At 36.0% G+C, this 15,468-nt stretch overlaps 1 protein-coding gene across 1 annotated transcript in view; it reads left to right on the top strand.

The window, feature by feature from the left end:
• Positions 1-932: 932 nt before the first annotated feature.
• The window catches only part of LOC113098810 (uncharacterized), a 167,310-nt gene continuing 152,774 nt past the window's right edge, over positions 933-15,468 (top strand). The window contains exons 1-4 of the mRNA XM_026263902.1: positions 933-999; positions 7,675-8,025; positions 8,111-8,428; positions 8,514-8,582. Coding sequence (XP_026119687.1) covers positions 939-999; positions 7,675-8,025; positions 8,111-8,428; positions 8,514-8,582 — 799 coding nt within the window. The 5' untranslated portion in view covers positions 933-938. The remainder of the gene's footprint in view (positions 1,000-7,674; positions 8,026-8,110; positions 8,429-8,513; positions 8,583-15,468) is intronic.

The raw sequence follows: 15,468 nt of genomic DNA, 5'->3' as shown, positions 1-15,468 counted from the left end.
GCAAGGTGAAACCGCTATTTTTTGAAACCGGGTCCCAGAGTGGATACATTTGAAAATGCCGTCTTTGCGTTTTCGTCTGGACGGCTGAACCGTATATTTTCTGAAATGATGACGTCATCAGCCCACGTCTCCCCCCTAGTCAGACACCTCTACGTCACGTAACAGCAACAAAAACATGAACAAACACTGAACGATTGTCTTTTTATTAACTAACATTAACACTGATTAATAAATGTATTGTTCCATGTTCGTTTGTGTACCACGCGCAAGGTTTATGAGCATAGTCCAAGTCTTCTTCTCTGTTTTTAGTGAATCTCTGTGGCAGAATTACAGCGCCACATACTGGTCTGGCATGTATTCTACATCATTATTCGGTTTCGTGTGGATGTGGACATTTCTTGAGACGAGGAAAAAAAAAGATCGGATTGGGGTAAGCTCTGTCTCCGTGTGGACGGGGCCTTAAAGTAAAAGAGGAATGGCATCAGAATGTGTGAAAATTCACAGCCATCAGTCTAAACTGGCTTCAGAGATGACCGCACTCGTCTCTGTGGGTTTAACAAGTCTGTGAAAACTAATGAGTTCTCACACTCTGTAGTCATGTGTTTCAAAATCTAAAAAAAAAAAAAAAAACAGGTAGGCAACATTTGAAGCTCCTGAATAGACAAGAATATTGCTGATTAGAATTTTTTTATTTTATTTGTGTTTCGAGAGCTGGTTGATTGGTTGAGTTATTGAAGTAGATGTGTTGTGTTTGCAGTATGTTTGCTTTTAATGCATACAGTTATACTGTATCAGTTTATCAGTGTAGTGTGGGTGACATGCAGCTCAATGGTCAGTTGCTGAGATCAGAGGAAGTTAACACCCAAAGGGTGAGATGATGGTGTTAAAAAGAAGAGCTTTAATTATAGAGTGAAAAGAAAGACTGACAGAAACAGAAAATGGCTGATAAGTGTCACATGTGTCTGCTGGGACGGATCATTCTCTGTGCACTTCTCACAGGTAAAGACATCTGTATATGATCTACAAGATAAAATATGTGTGTGATGTGTTAATTACTCTGACATAGTGTCTGGAGTTTGAATATGCACAATTCTATTTTGATGAAATTCATTAATTCATCAAGTTATTATATCAGGGTCATGTGGAGTAAATACTGTTTTATTATTTGATGCACGTTATGAATTGTGCATACACTGCTGTCACACTCAGAAGTCTCTTACAAAGCTATGATTATGTTAAAAGTATTATAAAGTGAACTCTTCTGTATTCCAGAAATCAGGTTATGTGACATGTCTGGGTTAGATTATGAATACAACAGATAATTCAACGTTTGGATCCAAAAACTGAAATATCTTTCAGAGTATGTAGTAATAGCAACCCATTCTCTGAACATTACTGTCTCTGGAGCAGGTTTTGTTCTGGGATGAGTTTACTTTAGATCAGAGGTGTCAAACTCAGTTCCTGGAGGGCCGGAGCACTGCAGAGTTTTGTTTCAACACTCATACCATGTAGTTTTCAAATAAGCATAAAGGACTTGATTAGTTGGATCAGGTGTGTTTAATTAGGGTTGAACTTAAACTCTGCAGGGCTCCGGCCCTCCAGGAACTGAGTTTGACCTCCCTGCTTTAGATGTATTCAGCACATGTGTCTCCTGTTAATGAGGGCCCAGGTCATTTGACCGGTGTTGCACATTATATATCTTTATAAAGTTATATAAAGTTATAAAGTGCAATAACAAGGCAATGATAAACTTTTCTGTAATTTATATAATACTAATAAATAAAACAAATATCATACATCTCACCAACAAATGTGGAAGCTAAATGGCAAAAGATAAAATCATGTTTACAGTCATATTACCATTATGGGCCAGTTTTACTAAGCAGGACACATAAGCGCGAGAGCAGGATTCCAAAACTGCACTGATGCGTGTTGAAATGTCTGCGGGTGATTTACTAACAATCACACAATTTAAAGAACACAAAAGCATCATCCCTGATTTACACGGCATGTGTCTGTGGTGCTTTACGGCTGTGATGAGGTTTCGTTGCGTCCTCCATACAGTGCCAACAGATCAGAAGTGTAGTGGTGGGATTCACGAGAACACATGATTTTCCTGTCCAACACTACAGTCTATGGTCCAACTAGCTTTTCTTGATTTTTGTGTGTTCTAACATGGTTGGCTGAATGTTAATGTTTTGTCCGGTTTAATTCTGTTTAATCCAGTCCTGCAACTCCTGCAATTAAACTCCACACCATTTGCTTTTTTTTTTAATTGCCATTGGAAAAATGATCTGTGGTGTCATATAATAATGTGAGGTTTTTCAACTTTGAGAATAAACCTCTCGTCTTCTATTTCTGGCTTCCTAGCAAGAATATGTGAATTGAACATTATATTTTGATTTTCATTTTGTATTTTCTGTGCGGTTTGGTAGCAGGGTGCGTCAAAAATAGACTAGGCGCCTATCTTTAGTGAAGCGGCGTGGAGAGCTGCTTCTGGGACGCTTTTAAAAAGTGTCGCGCCGCGTCTGGTGTAAACATTGCATTGACTAGAGTGACCGTGATCATCTATGGTAGCAGAAACATGACGCAGATGCATGCAGTGGAAATTCAGGATGACATGCTTTCTTTGGTCCTTTAAATAATGGCGCAAATGTCACACGAGCAAGAAAACGTTTGTAAAACGCGTTTTGTTATTAATTTGAATACTCTCCTACCACAAATTTTGCGTCTAAAAGTGAAACTCATAGAAAAGACAGTTTGCGCCTAAAACTGCCTTAAGGTTTTTAGGTTTTTAATGTATAGATTTGGTATCAGATAAACAATACAATGTTTTTACAGTAATAAAACTTATAAGAAAATGATGTTTGAGTTATTCATCTGATATTTTTGGCTTTGTATAAGTTAACCTTGTTTCCTGCAATTATACCCTGAACTCATATGTTCAGTATCAGTTTACTCTGCCTTGGTTCATTTTCTGCTTAAAACACAAAACCATAACCATGTTTTGAACATTCGGGGGACTAACTGATGTATATAGGCTATATATAGAGAGGGAGAGACAGACAGAGAGAGAATTAGAATAAAAAACAAACTTTATTTTATTACAAATTTTATTACAATTACAAAAAAAAGGCAAACAAGAGTGTATATTCTCTACCAAGTAGAGAGACCCTCGCAACAAACTGTTAAAAATCAAAACATCATCAATAATATAAAAAAAAAAAATGCATCATATTTTTGTTTGTTTTATAATAACATCCTTGACTTTACCAAGATTGAAATCATTTTAACATCTGTGTCAAAATTTCCCTCCATTTTTCTTTTTCTATCACATAATTGCCATTTTCACTTTAACCAACAATAAATGTAATAATTGACATTCAAGGGAATGTTTTCTGGAATACTTAAAAACACAAATAAAAATCTTCATGGAAAACACTTCATCAAACCATTTAAACAGATCTTGTAACAAAGAAAACAGAGGTCTTAATCTATTACAGTACATGAAAGAGTGAAACACTGTTTCTCTTCATAAACAACAAAGACATTCTCGGTTTACTTCACAATTAATTATTGAAACAAAAGCATGAACAGCTATAATTCCGTCTAAAACTCTCTCTATCTCTCTCTATCCCTTTCCCTGACTAAACTGAATTACTACACCTTAAAAGAAACCCATTACACATTTCTAAATTAGGCTCATACGTGTAGCGACATGAGACTTGATAAGTAAGTCAGTGAAAACTTGTTTCGCTCGACACATCCAAACATGAACCAAAAATCAGAGGTTCTTGTAGCGTCCAATAAAAGAGTCAGTATTTTCACATCTCAACACTTAAAAAAAGTGACCACACTTTAAATAAATTACAATAATAAACAGGTAACTTGGAAACAGACATTTTTTAGGGTTCATCAAAAACAAAAACTTGTCCAAGCCCAAACCTTTTTTTTTTTTTTTTTTTTTAATAATAGAAGCAGCTTAACTCCAATTTTAATTTAGAGGAGTATCAATAAACCATTGTACAAATTTTATCCTAAAAGCTGCCTCTCTACTGCAAATTAATCAGATCTTGTCCTCCTTCATCTTTAGACAAAAATAAAATGCTTTGTGGAACCCAATGTAAATTATCCAAAAATAAATTAATTAAAGTTAATTGAACTTTTTTTTTTTTTTTTTTTAATAAAAGCGGTGATGAATCAATACAAGTTAACCAATGGCAAAGAATAGAGGCTGCCAAATTGATGATAATTAAAACCCGTCCTCTAGACATATTGGAAAGTGAAATTTCCATTTATTCAAACGTCCCACTATTTTTTTTTCTACACCTTCAAACATATTATTTTTCATCATATCCCAGATGTACACCCAAGTAACAACAACAGAGGTTCAATTGCAAACTATATAACATCCCAGATAAAGCACACCCTGTCTAATACTTCTAAAAACTCTAAAGGGGCAAATAAGTCACCGTTTGCCTTCAGCAAACTTTCAACATCACAATATAAGACTCTTAACTTATCAATAAAAACTTTATTTAAAACAGTCCAGAACCTTTTAGAACATCCCATAAATAACCACGTTCCACTCTATCAAACGCTTTTTCTTGATCTATTGATATTAAACAAAAATAAGAGCTTACCAATATCAAGAAAGTCTCTAAGAAACGAAATATTATAAAAAAAAATGTCTACTTGGAACACAATAAGTATGATTAGAGTGAATGATTTCAGCTAAAACCTTACTTAAGCTATTTGCTAAAGCTTTAGCCAGAATTTTATAATCACTGCATAGCAAAGAGACAGGCCTCCAGTTTGTAATATCACTCAGGTCTGGCAGTAGAGTAAGGACCGCTCTGCTGCAGCTCAGTGGTAATCTTCCACTACTCAAACTATCATTGATGACTGCAAGCAGATCTGCACCAATCTCAGGCCAAAGAGACTTATAAAAGTCTGCAGATAGGCCATCTATTCCTGGTGCTCTGCTGCATTCCATGCTTTGAAGAGCTTTCTGTAACTCTTCTAAGGTCAACACTCTACAGAGCTCGCCATTGACATCATCCGATACCTGAGGAAGACCCTCAATAAACACATCATCACTCTCTGACCTGTGTGTAAGCTCACTGCTTTACAGTTCTTCATAAAATTAAACTGTCCTCTTACGAATCCCGGTATGATTCAACAAGAGTGCACCATCCTTAGAGCGTAAGCCATATATTCATATTTTTTAACAATTCTCCAAATAAAAAAAAAAATACCATTAAAGTAGTTAAGTCTCTGGTGATGTTGCAAGCATACTGTTGATTCAATTGTCTAATTTGAATTTTACTGTAGTCCATCCACTGCTGCAATGATTGGAAATCAGACTTTCTGGTTCTAAAATCATAAAAAAAAGAAATAATAATAATATATATATAAATTCTAAATCAGTTAATCAACTGTTATTAAAATGACACAATGCACTGCTGGGTTTTATGGATCCCAAAGTTAAAAAACACTGCACTAAACTATGATCCAAAAAACCCACTGGAATAATAGAACAATCCCTGAAAACATTAAGTTGATGACTAAAACCATAAAATCTGCCCAACCTTTCCAAAGACAACATATTATTGTGTGAATGAATCCAAGTTTACTGCCTCTGTCTCTGAAAATGTCTATATATGTCAGTTAAATCATGCATTTCTATTAAATGAACATGTCTTTTTCGAGAAGCCACATGAGATTCAACATGATTTCTATCAGAGGCATTTTCCATACAGTTAAAGTGCCATCCTATTAAAAACAAATCCTCAGTGTTACAATCACTGATTGCTTTACATGATATATCTAAAAACACAATTCTTTCAACTGCATTGGTGGGAACATTAATACATTTAAAAAAAAAAAAAAAAAAAAAAAAAAAAAAAAAAAAAAACATAAAACTGATTTTCTAATTGAGCTCTTATCTTCAAAACATATTCCCTTTACAATTTCTTTAACTTGGTATGAAACTGGAATAAAGTTCTTTGAGAACAGGATAGCAACACCCCCACTTAAAGATGTGTTATGGCTACAAATAGATAACCCATTGAACCCATCAAATTCACTTGCCCAATCATCTTCATTAAAAACATCACTATGTGTTTCTCGCGCAAACAAAACATCTATTCTTTTAATCTTGATTAACTCATATAGTTCAAACCTTTTCTTCCCTTCTCGTGCTCCATTCAAATTGAGAGAAGCAATATGAAATTCCTTCATCAAAGAGAAGTGAAAGGTTACACAAGAAACACCAATAGAAACTCATCTCATAAAAGTATACGTCTAATGCTTCTAACCAAAACTCCATCGGTGACAGAATGGAGAGAGAAACCTTGGGAGAAACCAGGCTCAGTTGGGGGGGCAGTTCTCCTCTGACCAGACGAAACCTGTAGTTCAATTCCAGGCTGCAGCAAAGTCAGATTGTGCAGAAGAATCATCTGTTTCCTGTGGTCTTGTCCTGGTGGTCGTCCGAGACAAGGTCTTTACAGGGGATCTGTGTGGTCTCCGCTGTCTTTCAGGGATGTAGATAATATGGTCATACTTCCTGGTTCTAGGAAGAACTCTAGCTGCTGCATTTTAATATTCATAAGGCATTAATAGCAAAATTGCTTTATTAACAGTAGACATGCATGCACAGCAATATTAATGATTATTCCCATTGCATTCTGTCATCATGTATCGAGCAGTGATCATATTTTCAAGCTTAATTTGCACACCTAGTAAGCAGCTGTTGTAAACCTCATGGCAGTGTCTGGAGGGCTGCAGTGTGATACAGTTCTTAAAAGAAGAATCAATAAGTTACTGGATATCAGGCAATCTCCTATATTCACAAAAATATACGGTTAGTGTGGGCATGTGCATTTTCTATAATTCCAGTCAAACAACATTTATTTTTTATCATTCAGTAGACTTAACACGTTAACAAACGTTAATATTTAATGTAATATTTGAAGTTAATGGTAGCCCCCTAACATGACATATCATGGTTGTGACACAGGAAATATTAACATTAGATTTAAAATATTGTAAAACTATAAAGTGACACTGATGTACTCTGCAGAGGAGGAATGTGAGGAGGGTCCTTCAGAGAGACAGCTGCCCCTCAGATTCCCTGATGATTTTACATTTTAATCAAGATCTGACGCTGCTGACAGAAAGAGAGGACACAACTTTAAAACCTTATGAAACACACACGTGTGCTTGAAAAACAACCGCGCTTTAATATGATATATTATTAGAGATTATAGAAGTGCTGCTTTTGAGAAAAGAAGTTATTTTTCATCATAAAAAAATAAAATGAAAATAGAAACTCTTATTGTGTTCTCACTACATCTAAAACAGTGTCCACGTTGCACAGAGAAGGGTTCAATCATTATATTATATCAGTTTATATAATGATTGAACCCTTCTCTGTTTTAGACACAATACAGAGTCATCGATTTGAGATAATAATGGTAAATTAAAATAAATTTAAGGGATAACTGAGTTAAATACATTCTATCATTAATCCCTAAAAACTGATAATTGATAATATTTTCATTTAAAACCCATAGTTACAGTAGCTGGATATGTTTTGTCCCGTGTCTCAAGAATCAGTGATTTCATAATCAAGTCATTATCCCACATTATTATTATTATTATTATCTGTAGGTATGAGTGGAGCAGACGTGACTCAAGTGTTCTTCAGTTCTGGTGAAGATGTCCGTCTGTCCTGTAATAATGCTCTTTCTGGCTGCACATCAACTGTATGGAACTATAACAGACCGTCAGAGACAGGGTCAGCGGCAGAGAAGTCAAATCAATCAGCGGCAGTTGAACTGATTGCTTTAGGAATAAAGAAGACTGACACAGAGAGACACGAGAGACTGAGTCTGGGCTCTGACTGCTCTCTGAACATCAAGAAAGTCACAAAAGAAGATCGTGGAGAATACACCTGCAGACAATTTGTGAATGGACAACAACATGGAGCTGATGCACGTGTTTATCTGCATGTTCTTCATGGTCAGTGTTTCTGTGAATATTATGATTATATGTTGAATTAAAGAGTAATATTGTCATGTAATCTCTGTCTGATTTTCTGTTTCAGTGTCTTCATCATCCTCACAGTCTGAGATCAGATCAGGCCGCTCTCTGACTGTCTTCTGTCAGTTATATTATTATTATTATGATCGAGTCTCTTGTGATGATTTAGTCCGTTCTGAGGGTCTTGATCTGATCTGGGTGAATCAGGCTGGTGTGAATCTGCAGACAGACTCCAGATTTCAGATCTCATTCTCCTCAGAACAGTGTAACATCTCTCTGACTACAACACTCCTGAATGAAGATCACAACAGAGAGTGGAGATGTCAGCTTAAACACAGAGATCAACTGAAGACCTCAGCCACATATACTGTCAAGTATCCAAGTAAATGATTTATATGAACAATTAATCATCAGTCAGTTAAATATGATGGTAGTCTATGACGTATCTGAACATTCATCTTTTCCAGCTCCAAGCGAAACAAATCCACCGTCTCCAGTCACCAGCTCTAAATCAGCTTCAGCTCCTACACAAGCAGGTCCAGAATCAGCTGTTAAGATCAATGTTTACTGTGACCTGAAGACCTCACTCAGATACACTGACATGTGTTCAGATAACAACACTACATTTCTTTAACCCCGCAAACTGACACAAGCTCACTTCAGTATATTATGATTAAACCCTGATCTGATCATCACAAACTATATAAGACTCCTAAATAGATATTTTACCACTGTTTGTTGTTAATGATTATGTAGAAACAGTAATAGATTAAATTATGACAAGAGTGCACCTCAAAACATATACACCATAACAGAGTTCTGACCTTTGTATCAAAAAATATTTTTGTTTACTTTTTACCTATCACGTTTCCATAATCATCATAATTTTTTTTTTCCTTTGGAAGCTTAAAACCTCAAAATTCATCCTGATAAAACAATGTTCAAACTGGAAAATGCATAACCATAGAAATTGTACATTAAAATCTGCTAGCAGGCTCCTCACCTTAGTGATGGTGTTGTATTACAAATAAACATTCATGAATTATAACAATATAAGTGTTAATAGCACACTTTTAAGTCTATGTTCAGAAAGGGGTTAAGAGGGGGACAGTTAAGAGCTTAATCAGAAGAGTCTATATGTCATTGATTCAGAACAAACTGAAGGTTTATTGTCTGCAGCTCACTGTGTTTCACTCTCATATAAATGAGGTATTAATAACTTCATGTGTTTATATTGTAATCAGGGCTGTTTCTGATCAAAAGAGGTTCATCTGCAAAGTCTTACTTCCATTATCACTGAACAGAATTCAGGAGACAAGATCATCAGTGATGCCTTCAGAGATACACTGTGTCCTGTCTACACTTTAGTTACTTTAAATAGATAGCAGAACATGAAAAACATAGACATCATCAGTCTTTCACTTCTCTTTTCTTGCACAGAAACTATCATTACCTCAAACACAGAGATGACTTCAGTTGCTCACACATGTGCAGTGTCTGCATGTCTTATTAATGTCACGTGATGTTTGAACTGAACTAATGTTCATGATCCACAGAAGCAGCTGACACAGCATCAGAAACTGTAGTCTGTATGACTGCTGGATCATTAATCAGAGGTAATGAATGACATAAACAGAAACTATCAGTGAATTTATAAATGATTTGTCATTAATTGTTCATTGTTAATAATCAATTCACATTTTCAGAGATTGATTCTCTTCTTTCTCTCTGTTCTGTCCACACATGGTTCCTGTAGTGATTGTGATTATTGTTCTTCTCTTCTTTCTCTCTGTTCTGTCCACACATGGTTCCTGTAGTGATGGTGATTATTGTTATTCTCTTCTTTCTCTCTGTTCTGTCCACACATGGTTCCTGTAGTGATGGTGATTATTGTTATTCTCTTCTTTCTCTCTGTTCTGTCCACACATGGTTCCTGTAGTGATTGTGATTATTGTTCTTCTCTTCTTTCTCTCTGTTCTGTCCACACATGGTTCCTGTAGTGATTGTGATTATTGTTCTTCTCTTCTTTCTCTCTGTTCTGTCCACACGTGGTTCCTGTAGTGATTGTGATTATTGTTCTTCTCTTCTTTCTCTCTGTTCTGTCCACACATGGTTCCTGTAGTGATTGTGATTATTGTTCTTCTCTTATTTCTCTCTGTTCTGTCCACACATGGTTCCTGTAGTGATTGTGATTATTGTTCTTCTCTTCTTTCTCTCTGTTCTGTCCACACGTGGTTCCTGTAGTGATTGTGATTATTGTTCTTCTCTTCTTTCTCTCTGTTCTGTCCACACATGGTTCCTGTAGTGATTGTGATTATTGTAGAGATTGCAGTGTTTGCTGCTCCTACTGTGATTCTTCTTCAGATCATCTGTGCGAGAAGAGCTGGTGAGTTTTGATCGTCACAAAACCTGATGATTCACACTGATCTCTAACAATCTGAATCATGACTGAGAGAAAAAAAAAAAAACAGTAATGTGTTTATATTGATTTTATTTATTTAGGAAGGAAGAACTCTCATCACCAAAATGAAATAGAGATGTCTACAGTTCAACAATGAAATTCTCTCTCTCTCTCTCTCTCTCTCTCTCTCTCTCTCTCTCTCTCTCTCATTAAAACAACCCTGGTTCTTTATACTGTGTGCTGTTGTTTGTAGGCATGATAATACTTTACCTCAGACTGAGACTAAATGAGCACATCAGGAATTCAGAGAATTGTAAGGACTGTTAATTGTCACTTAAACTTTTTATGATTGCTTTAAAATATCATTATTTTGTCACTTAGTTGTGTGTGACCTAATTCCTGCCTGCAACTATAAAAAAATAAAATAAAATGCAGTATAAAAACAAATAATGACTGAGCATCATGACTATTATATATTGCCTTGTAGGTTGTTTACATAAGTCACAAATAAACCGGATGTTATTTTATTACAGCTAAAACCAACTAATGCAGACAGCTCAGGAAGATCCAGTTATGCATTAATGAACTTCACAACAGCACATGAGTGTGAGATTCACTTTAAGGGAACATAATGTAGACAATGCACTTAATGTGAAATAGGTTATGTGGAAAACTACATGCAAAATATGTTTCTACACACACACACACACACACACACACACACACACACACACACACACACACACACACACATATATATATATATATATATATATATATATATATATATATATACAGTACAGACCAAAAGTTTCAAAACATTACTATTTTTAATGTTTTTGAAAGAAGTTTCTTCTGCTCACCAAGCCTGAATTTATTTGATCAAAAATACAGAAAAAAACGTAATATTGTGAAATATTGTGTATATTGTTATTACAATTTTTTTTTTTTACTTTTTATTCATCAAAGTACCCTAAAAAAATATCACATGTTCTGAAAAAAAAAAAAAAATAAGCAGCAGAACTGTTTCCAACTTTGATAATGAATCATCATATTAGAACGATTTCTAAAGGATCATGTGATAATGATCCTAAAAATTCAGCTTTGCATCACAGAAATAAATGATAATTTAAAGTATAATAAATGAAAAAAATGTTTTTAAATTAAAATAATATATCACAATATTAAAAAAAAATTCTGTATTTTTGATCAAATAAATGCAGGCTTGATGAGCAGAAGAAACTTTTTTCAAAAACATTAAAAATAGTTATGATTACTAACTTTTAGTCTGTACTGTATATACACGACTCGAGGATGCAGGTAAGTTCTCCGAAGGGTGGATTTTATTGGGGGAATGGCAGTGAAAGGGCGTTGGTGTGAGGCGGTTTGTTGCTCGGCTTCCTCTTCAATTGGTGCGATACTGCGGTGTGGGTCCGTGCTCTCCCGTGTGGTGGGCACAGCTGGATTGTGGCACTGCTAACCACTGCTACCAAAATCAGTTTAAACTCATGTTTTTGTCCATGTGTTGTAAAGTTTTATTCAATGTGTGAAATGTCAGAAGTGTAACTACGGGGAATCACCAGATTTCAGGGATGGACTAGAATAAAAAAGTGGACCTGGAGTCTTTCCAGAGGATTTGACTGTTCAGTGCGACTTAAAGGGATAGTTTACCCAAAAATCTAAATTATGTCATTACATTTTGGTCCAAAAATAGCAAAAACTATGACTTTATTCATCATTGTCTTCTCTTCTGTGTCTGTTGTGAGAGAGTTCAAAACAAAGCAGTTTGTGATATCCGGTTCGCGAACGAATCATTCGATGTAACCAGATCTTTTTGAACCAGTTCACCAAATCGAACTGAATTGTTTTAAACGGTTCACGTCTCCAATATGCACTTATGCTGTTAACTTTTTTAATGTGGCTGACACTCCCTCTGAGTTCAAACAAACCAATATTCCGGAGTAATTCATTTACTCAAACACTACACTGACTGAACTGATGTGAAGAGAGAACTGAAGATGAACACCAAGTTGAGCCCATGTATAGTGTCCTCTGTCAGGTCACTGAAACCTGTAGAGCAATTGTGGAAAAAAAAAAATAGTTAGAGAAAGATGACACATCAAACAAAACATGACAATTGTAACTATTTTTGCTATTTACAATGCTGAATTTGCAACTCAAACATTACTTTTTATTTTTATTATATTTACAACTTTAACATTGTGCACTCTGGTGCCAAATAGCTGGTCAGCTTAAAGGGGGGTTGAAATGGTATTTCATGCATAGTGAGTTTTTTACACTGTTGAAGAGTTGGATTACCATGCTAAACATGGACAAAGTTTCAAAAATTAAGTTGTACGTTTGAAGGAGATTTTTTTCGAGTATGGGTCTGTGAAGGGAAGGTGTGCTGATTCTTAGGTATGATTCTTGGTCATCGCCATGGAGTGTCGGTAAGGACACAGAGACAGGAATTCCAGTTTGGTTACTTTAATATCCATCAAGTTTGATGGTTACATTGATATGATGAAATTGCTCTATACAAACTTGTGCATGGTCATATGGATAAAGGCATGAGTGTGTGTTTGTGGTCTAAACAAAGGAAAGGAGAAATACAATTACATAAATTAAGTGATTTAGATACCCAAGAGTGTCCAGCAGATGGTGCAGTTGACTTTCCTTTTCTACAGTCTGTGTGACGTTAGATAGAGCGGAATTTCCTTATATGGGTCTTAAGGGCACTTCTCCCGGAAGAGCGCTCTCCCGTTGAGCAGAGCAGAGACCTTAGGTGCGTTCTATTCGACCGTAAGTGTACTGCGAAGAGGACTTCACAGGGTATTCCGTCATCTTAAGTGAGATTCCAATCCGAAGGGAGCAAATATGTTCAGTTCGAAGGGCACTGCGCACGGCACAGGGAATAAGGGAACATCGATACATCACTTCACAGGAAGTGGAGAGCGATTATCCCCCAACTGTCATTGCGTGCAGCACGTCATCACCAGTCAGAACGCTGTGTTCGTTCATATTCATTACGGATTGTAAAAAGGTATGATAATGTAAAAGCGACTAGAAGCAGATGAGGCTCTGCCATTTTTCTTTATTTTACTTCATTTTACGTTACCTCAGTGTTTACTATACGGCTGTGCGCGGGAAGAAGGCGCACGAGACCGCTATTTATTTATTAAAAACAGATATATATACACAGTTAACCAAATAAAAGTTTATTTTCATATTTGTATGACAGTTGCAGCACGGCTTAAATTCCTTTAATAGTAAAATAATAATAGCAGCAATAGGCAATTAAAGTGTATGATAAACATACATTTTTCATTATATAGTACTCAATGTTTTTTCTTTTTTATTGTATAGTGTACATATTTTAAATGTGATTGTAAATTAAAATTAAAATATGAATGTAGTCCAATATATTTATGTTATATCATAATCATTGACCCCATCGTTGACTTTCTTTGATGACGTTTACAGGGCGTTCCAAATGAGCGGTTATTGTCAATGAAGTCCACTTCAAATGATATACCGTGCTCAGGGAGTAGGGAGCAGTGAACACTGCGTAGGGACCCTGTCGAATGGAACGCACCTCTTCATTGATCAGAGCGAGAGCGAATTGTCACAAAAGAAGTGTGTTTTTGGTTGCCAGGGCAAGATAACCCTGCACAGATTACCTACCAAAAAAAAAAAAAAAAAAAAAAAAAAGCATTAAGGGACCAGTGGATGGAGTTTATTTTTACAGAGCATCAACGGAGTTGTGCAAGTGTTTTTGTTTGTTCCCTGCATTTCGAAGATGCTTGTTTTACAAACAAGGCCCAGTTTGACGCTGGATTTACACATCGTTTATTTCTTAAGGATAATGCAATCCCAACGAAAAAGGGTCACGATCGTGTGTTGGAACCGCATGCGGTGAGTAAAACTGCTTCAAATATCTCTGTGTTGTTAACTTCGCTATCGGCGCGTAATCACATCAAGTAAACAACATGCGATGTTGTCAACAAACTGCACTTTCCACATGTACACCTAAAAAAAAAAAAAAAAAAGACGACATAAAGTGGAACTTAGTCATTTTCCAAAACCGCTAAGCAAATATATACAGTTTAAATACATACTACTTTGAGACGTCCTGCTGTAGTCATTGCTGCTGCTGCTCTTGTTAAATTTCAGCCTCTGGATCTGATTCTGGATCATAAATATACGGCTGAATCTGACTTTTAGCCATGGTTTGTTTTGGATGTTTTTTTTCCTCACGGTAATGTCACAGTTTCCACATGCTCTCAACTCAAACGCCTACTCGCGCTCGTGATTCTTTAGCTTCAGTTATGAAGGATGCAGTACTACTCTATAGGTACTCAAGATTAACAGGAGATTGAGTGAAAACGAGCATTTCAGCCCCCCCCCTTTAATGTCTGATCACACCTCAATGAGCTTCGGGTAAGGGTGGTGGCTTGGCTGCAATATTTGTATTAAATATATAAATCGATGTTATTGATGCTCCTACTGTTTCATCATTTGAATGTCTGGTTTTTAAAGTCAATGGTGCTTCACCTGAGTTTACTGAGTTGCTGACACTTCTTAGTCCACTCTGTCCGTCTATGGTCTTGACTGGTGATGTCAATTTCTATATTGATAATCCAAACTGTGTCAAAACTGCTACCTTTTTGGACATTTTGGATGGTTTTGCCTTTAAACAGCATGTTACTTTTCCGACCCATAGGCTGGGCCATATATTGGATGTGGTATGTTCTTCTCGTGTTGTTATCCAATCTCTGGATAGTAATGACATGAGTATAAGTGACCATAGACTTATTACTTTTGACATAAATGTTACGTCTTCACGATCCATTTCTGAGCGCACGATTCCGTAACATCAAGCACATGGACTTCACACTTTTTTTTTCGACTTTAGTCTCTGGGCTTCCCACTACTAACTCCGTGGAGCACTATAATTCCATGCTTTCCACACTTTTGGATGAGTTTGCACCTGTGCAAGAATGGCTTGTTACTTTTAGGAA

Source organism: Carassius auratus, unplaced genomic scaffold (genome assembly GCF_003368295.1).
Source record: "Carassius auratus strain Wakin unplaced genomic scaffold, ASM336829v1 scaf_tig00216683, whole genome shotgun sequence".
Lineage (NCBI taxonomy): Eukaryota > Metazoa > Chordata > Actinopteri > Cypriniformes > Cyprinidae > Carassius > Carassius auratus.
This window is presented reverse-complemented; position numbering and strand designations above follow the sequence as displayed.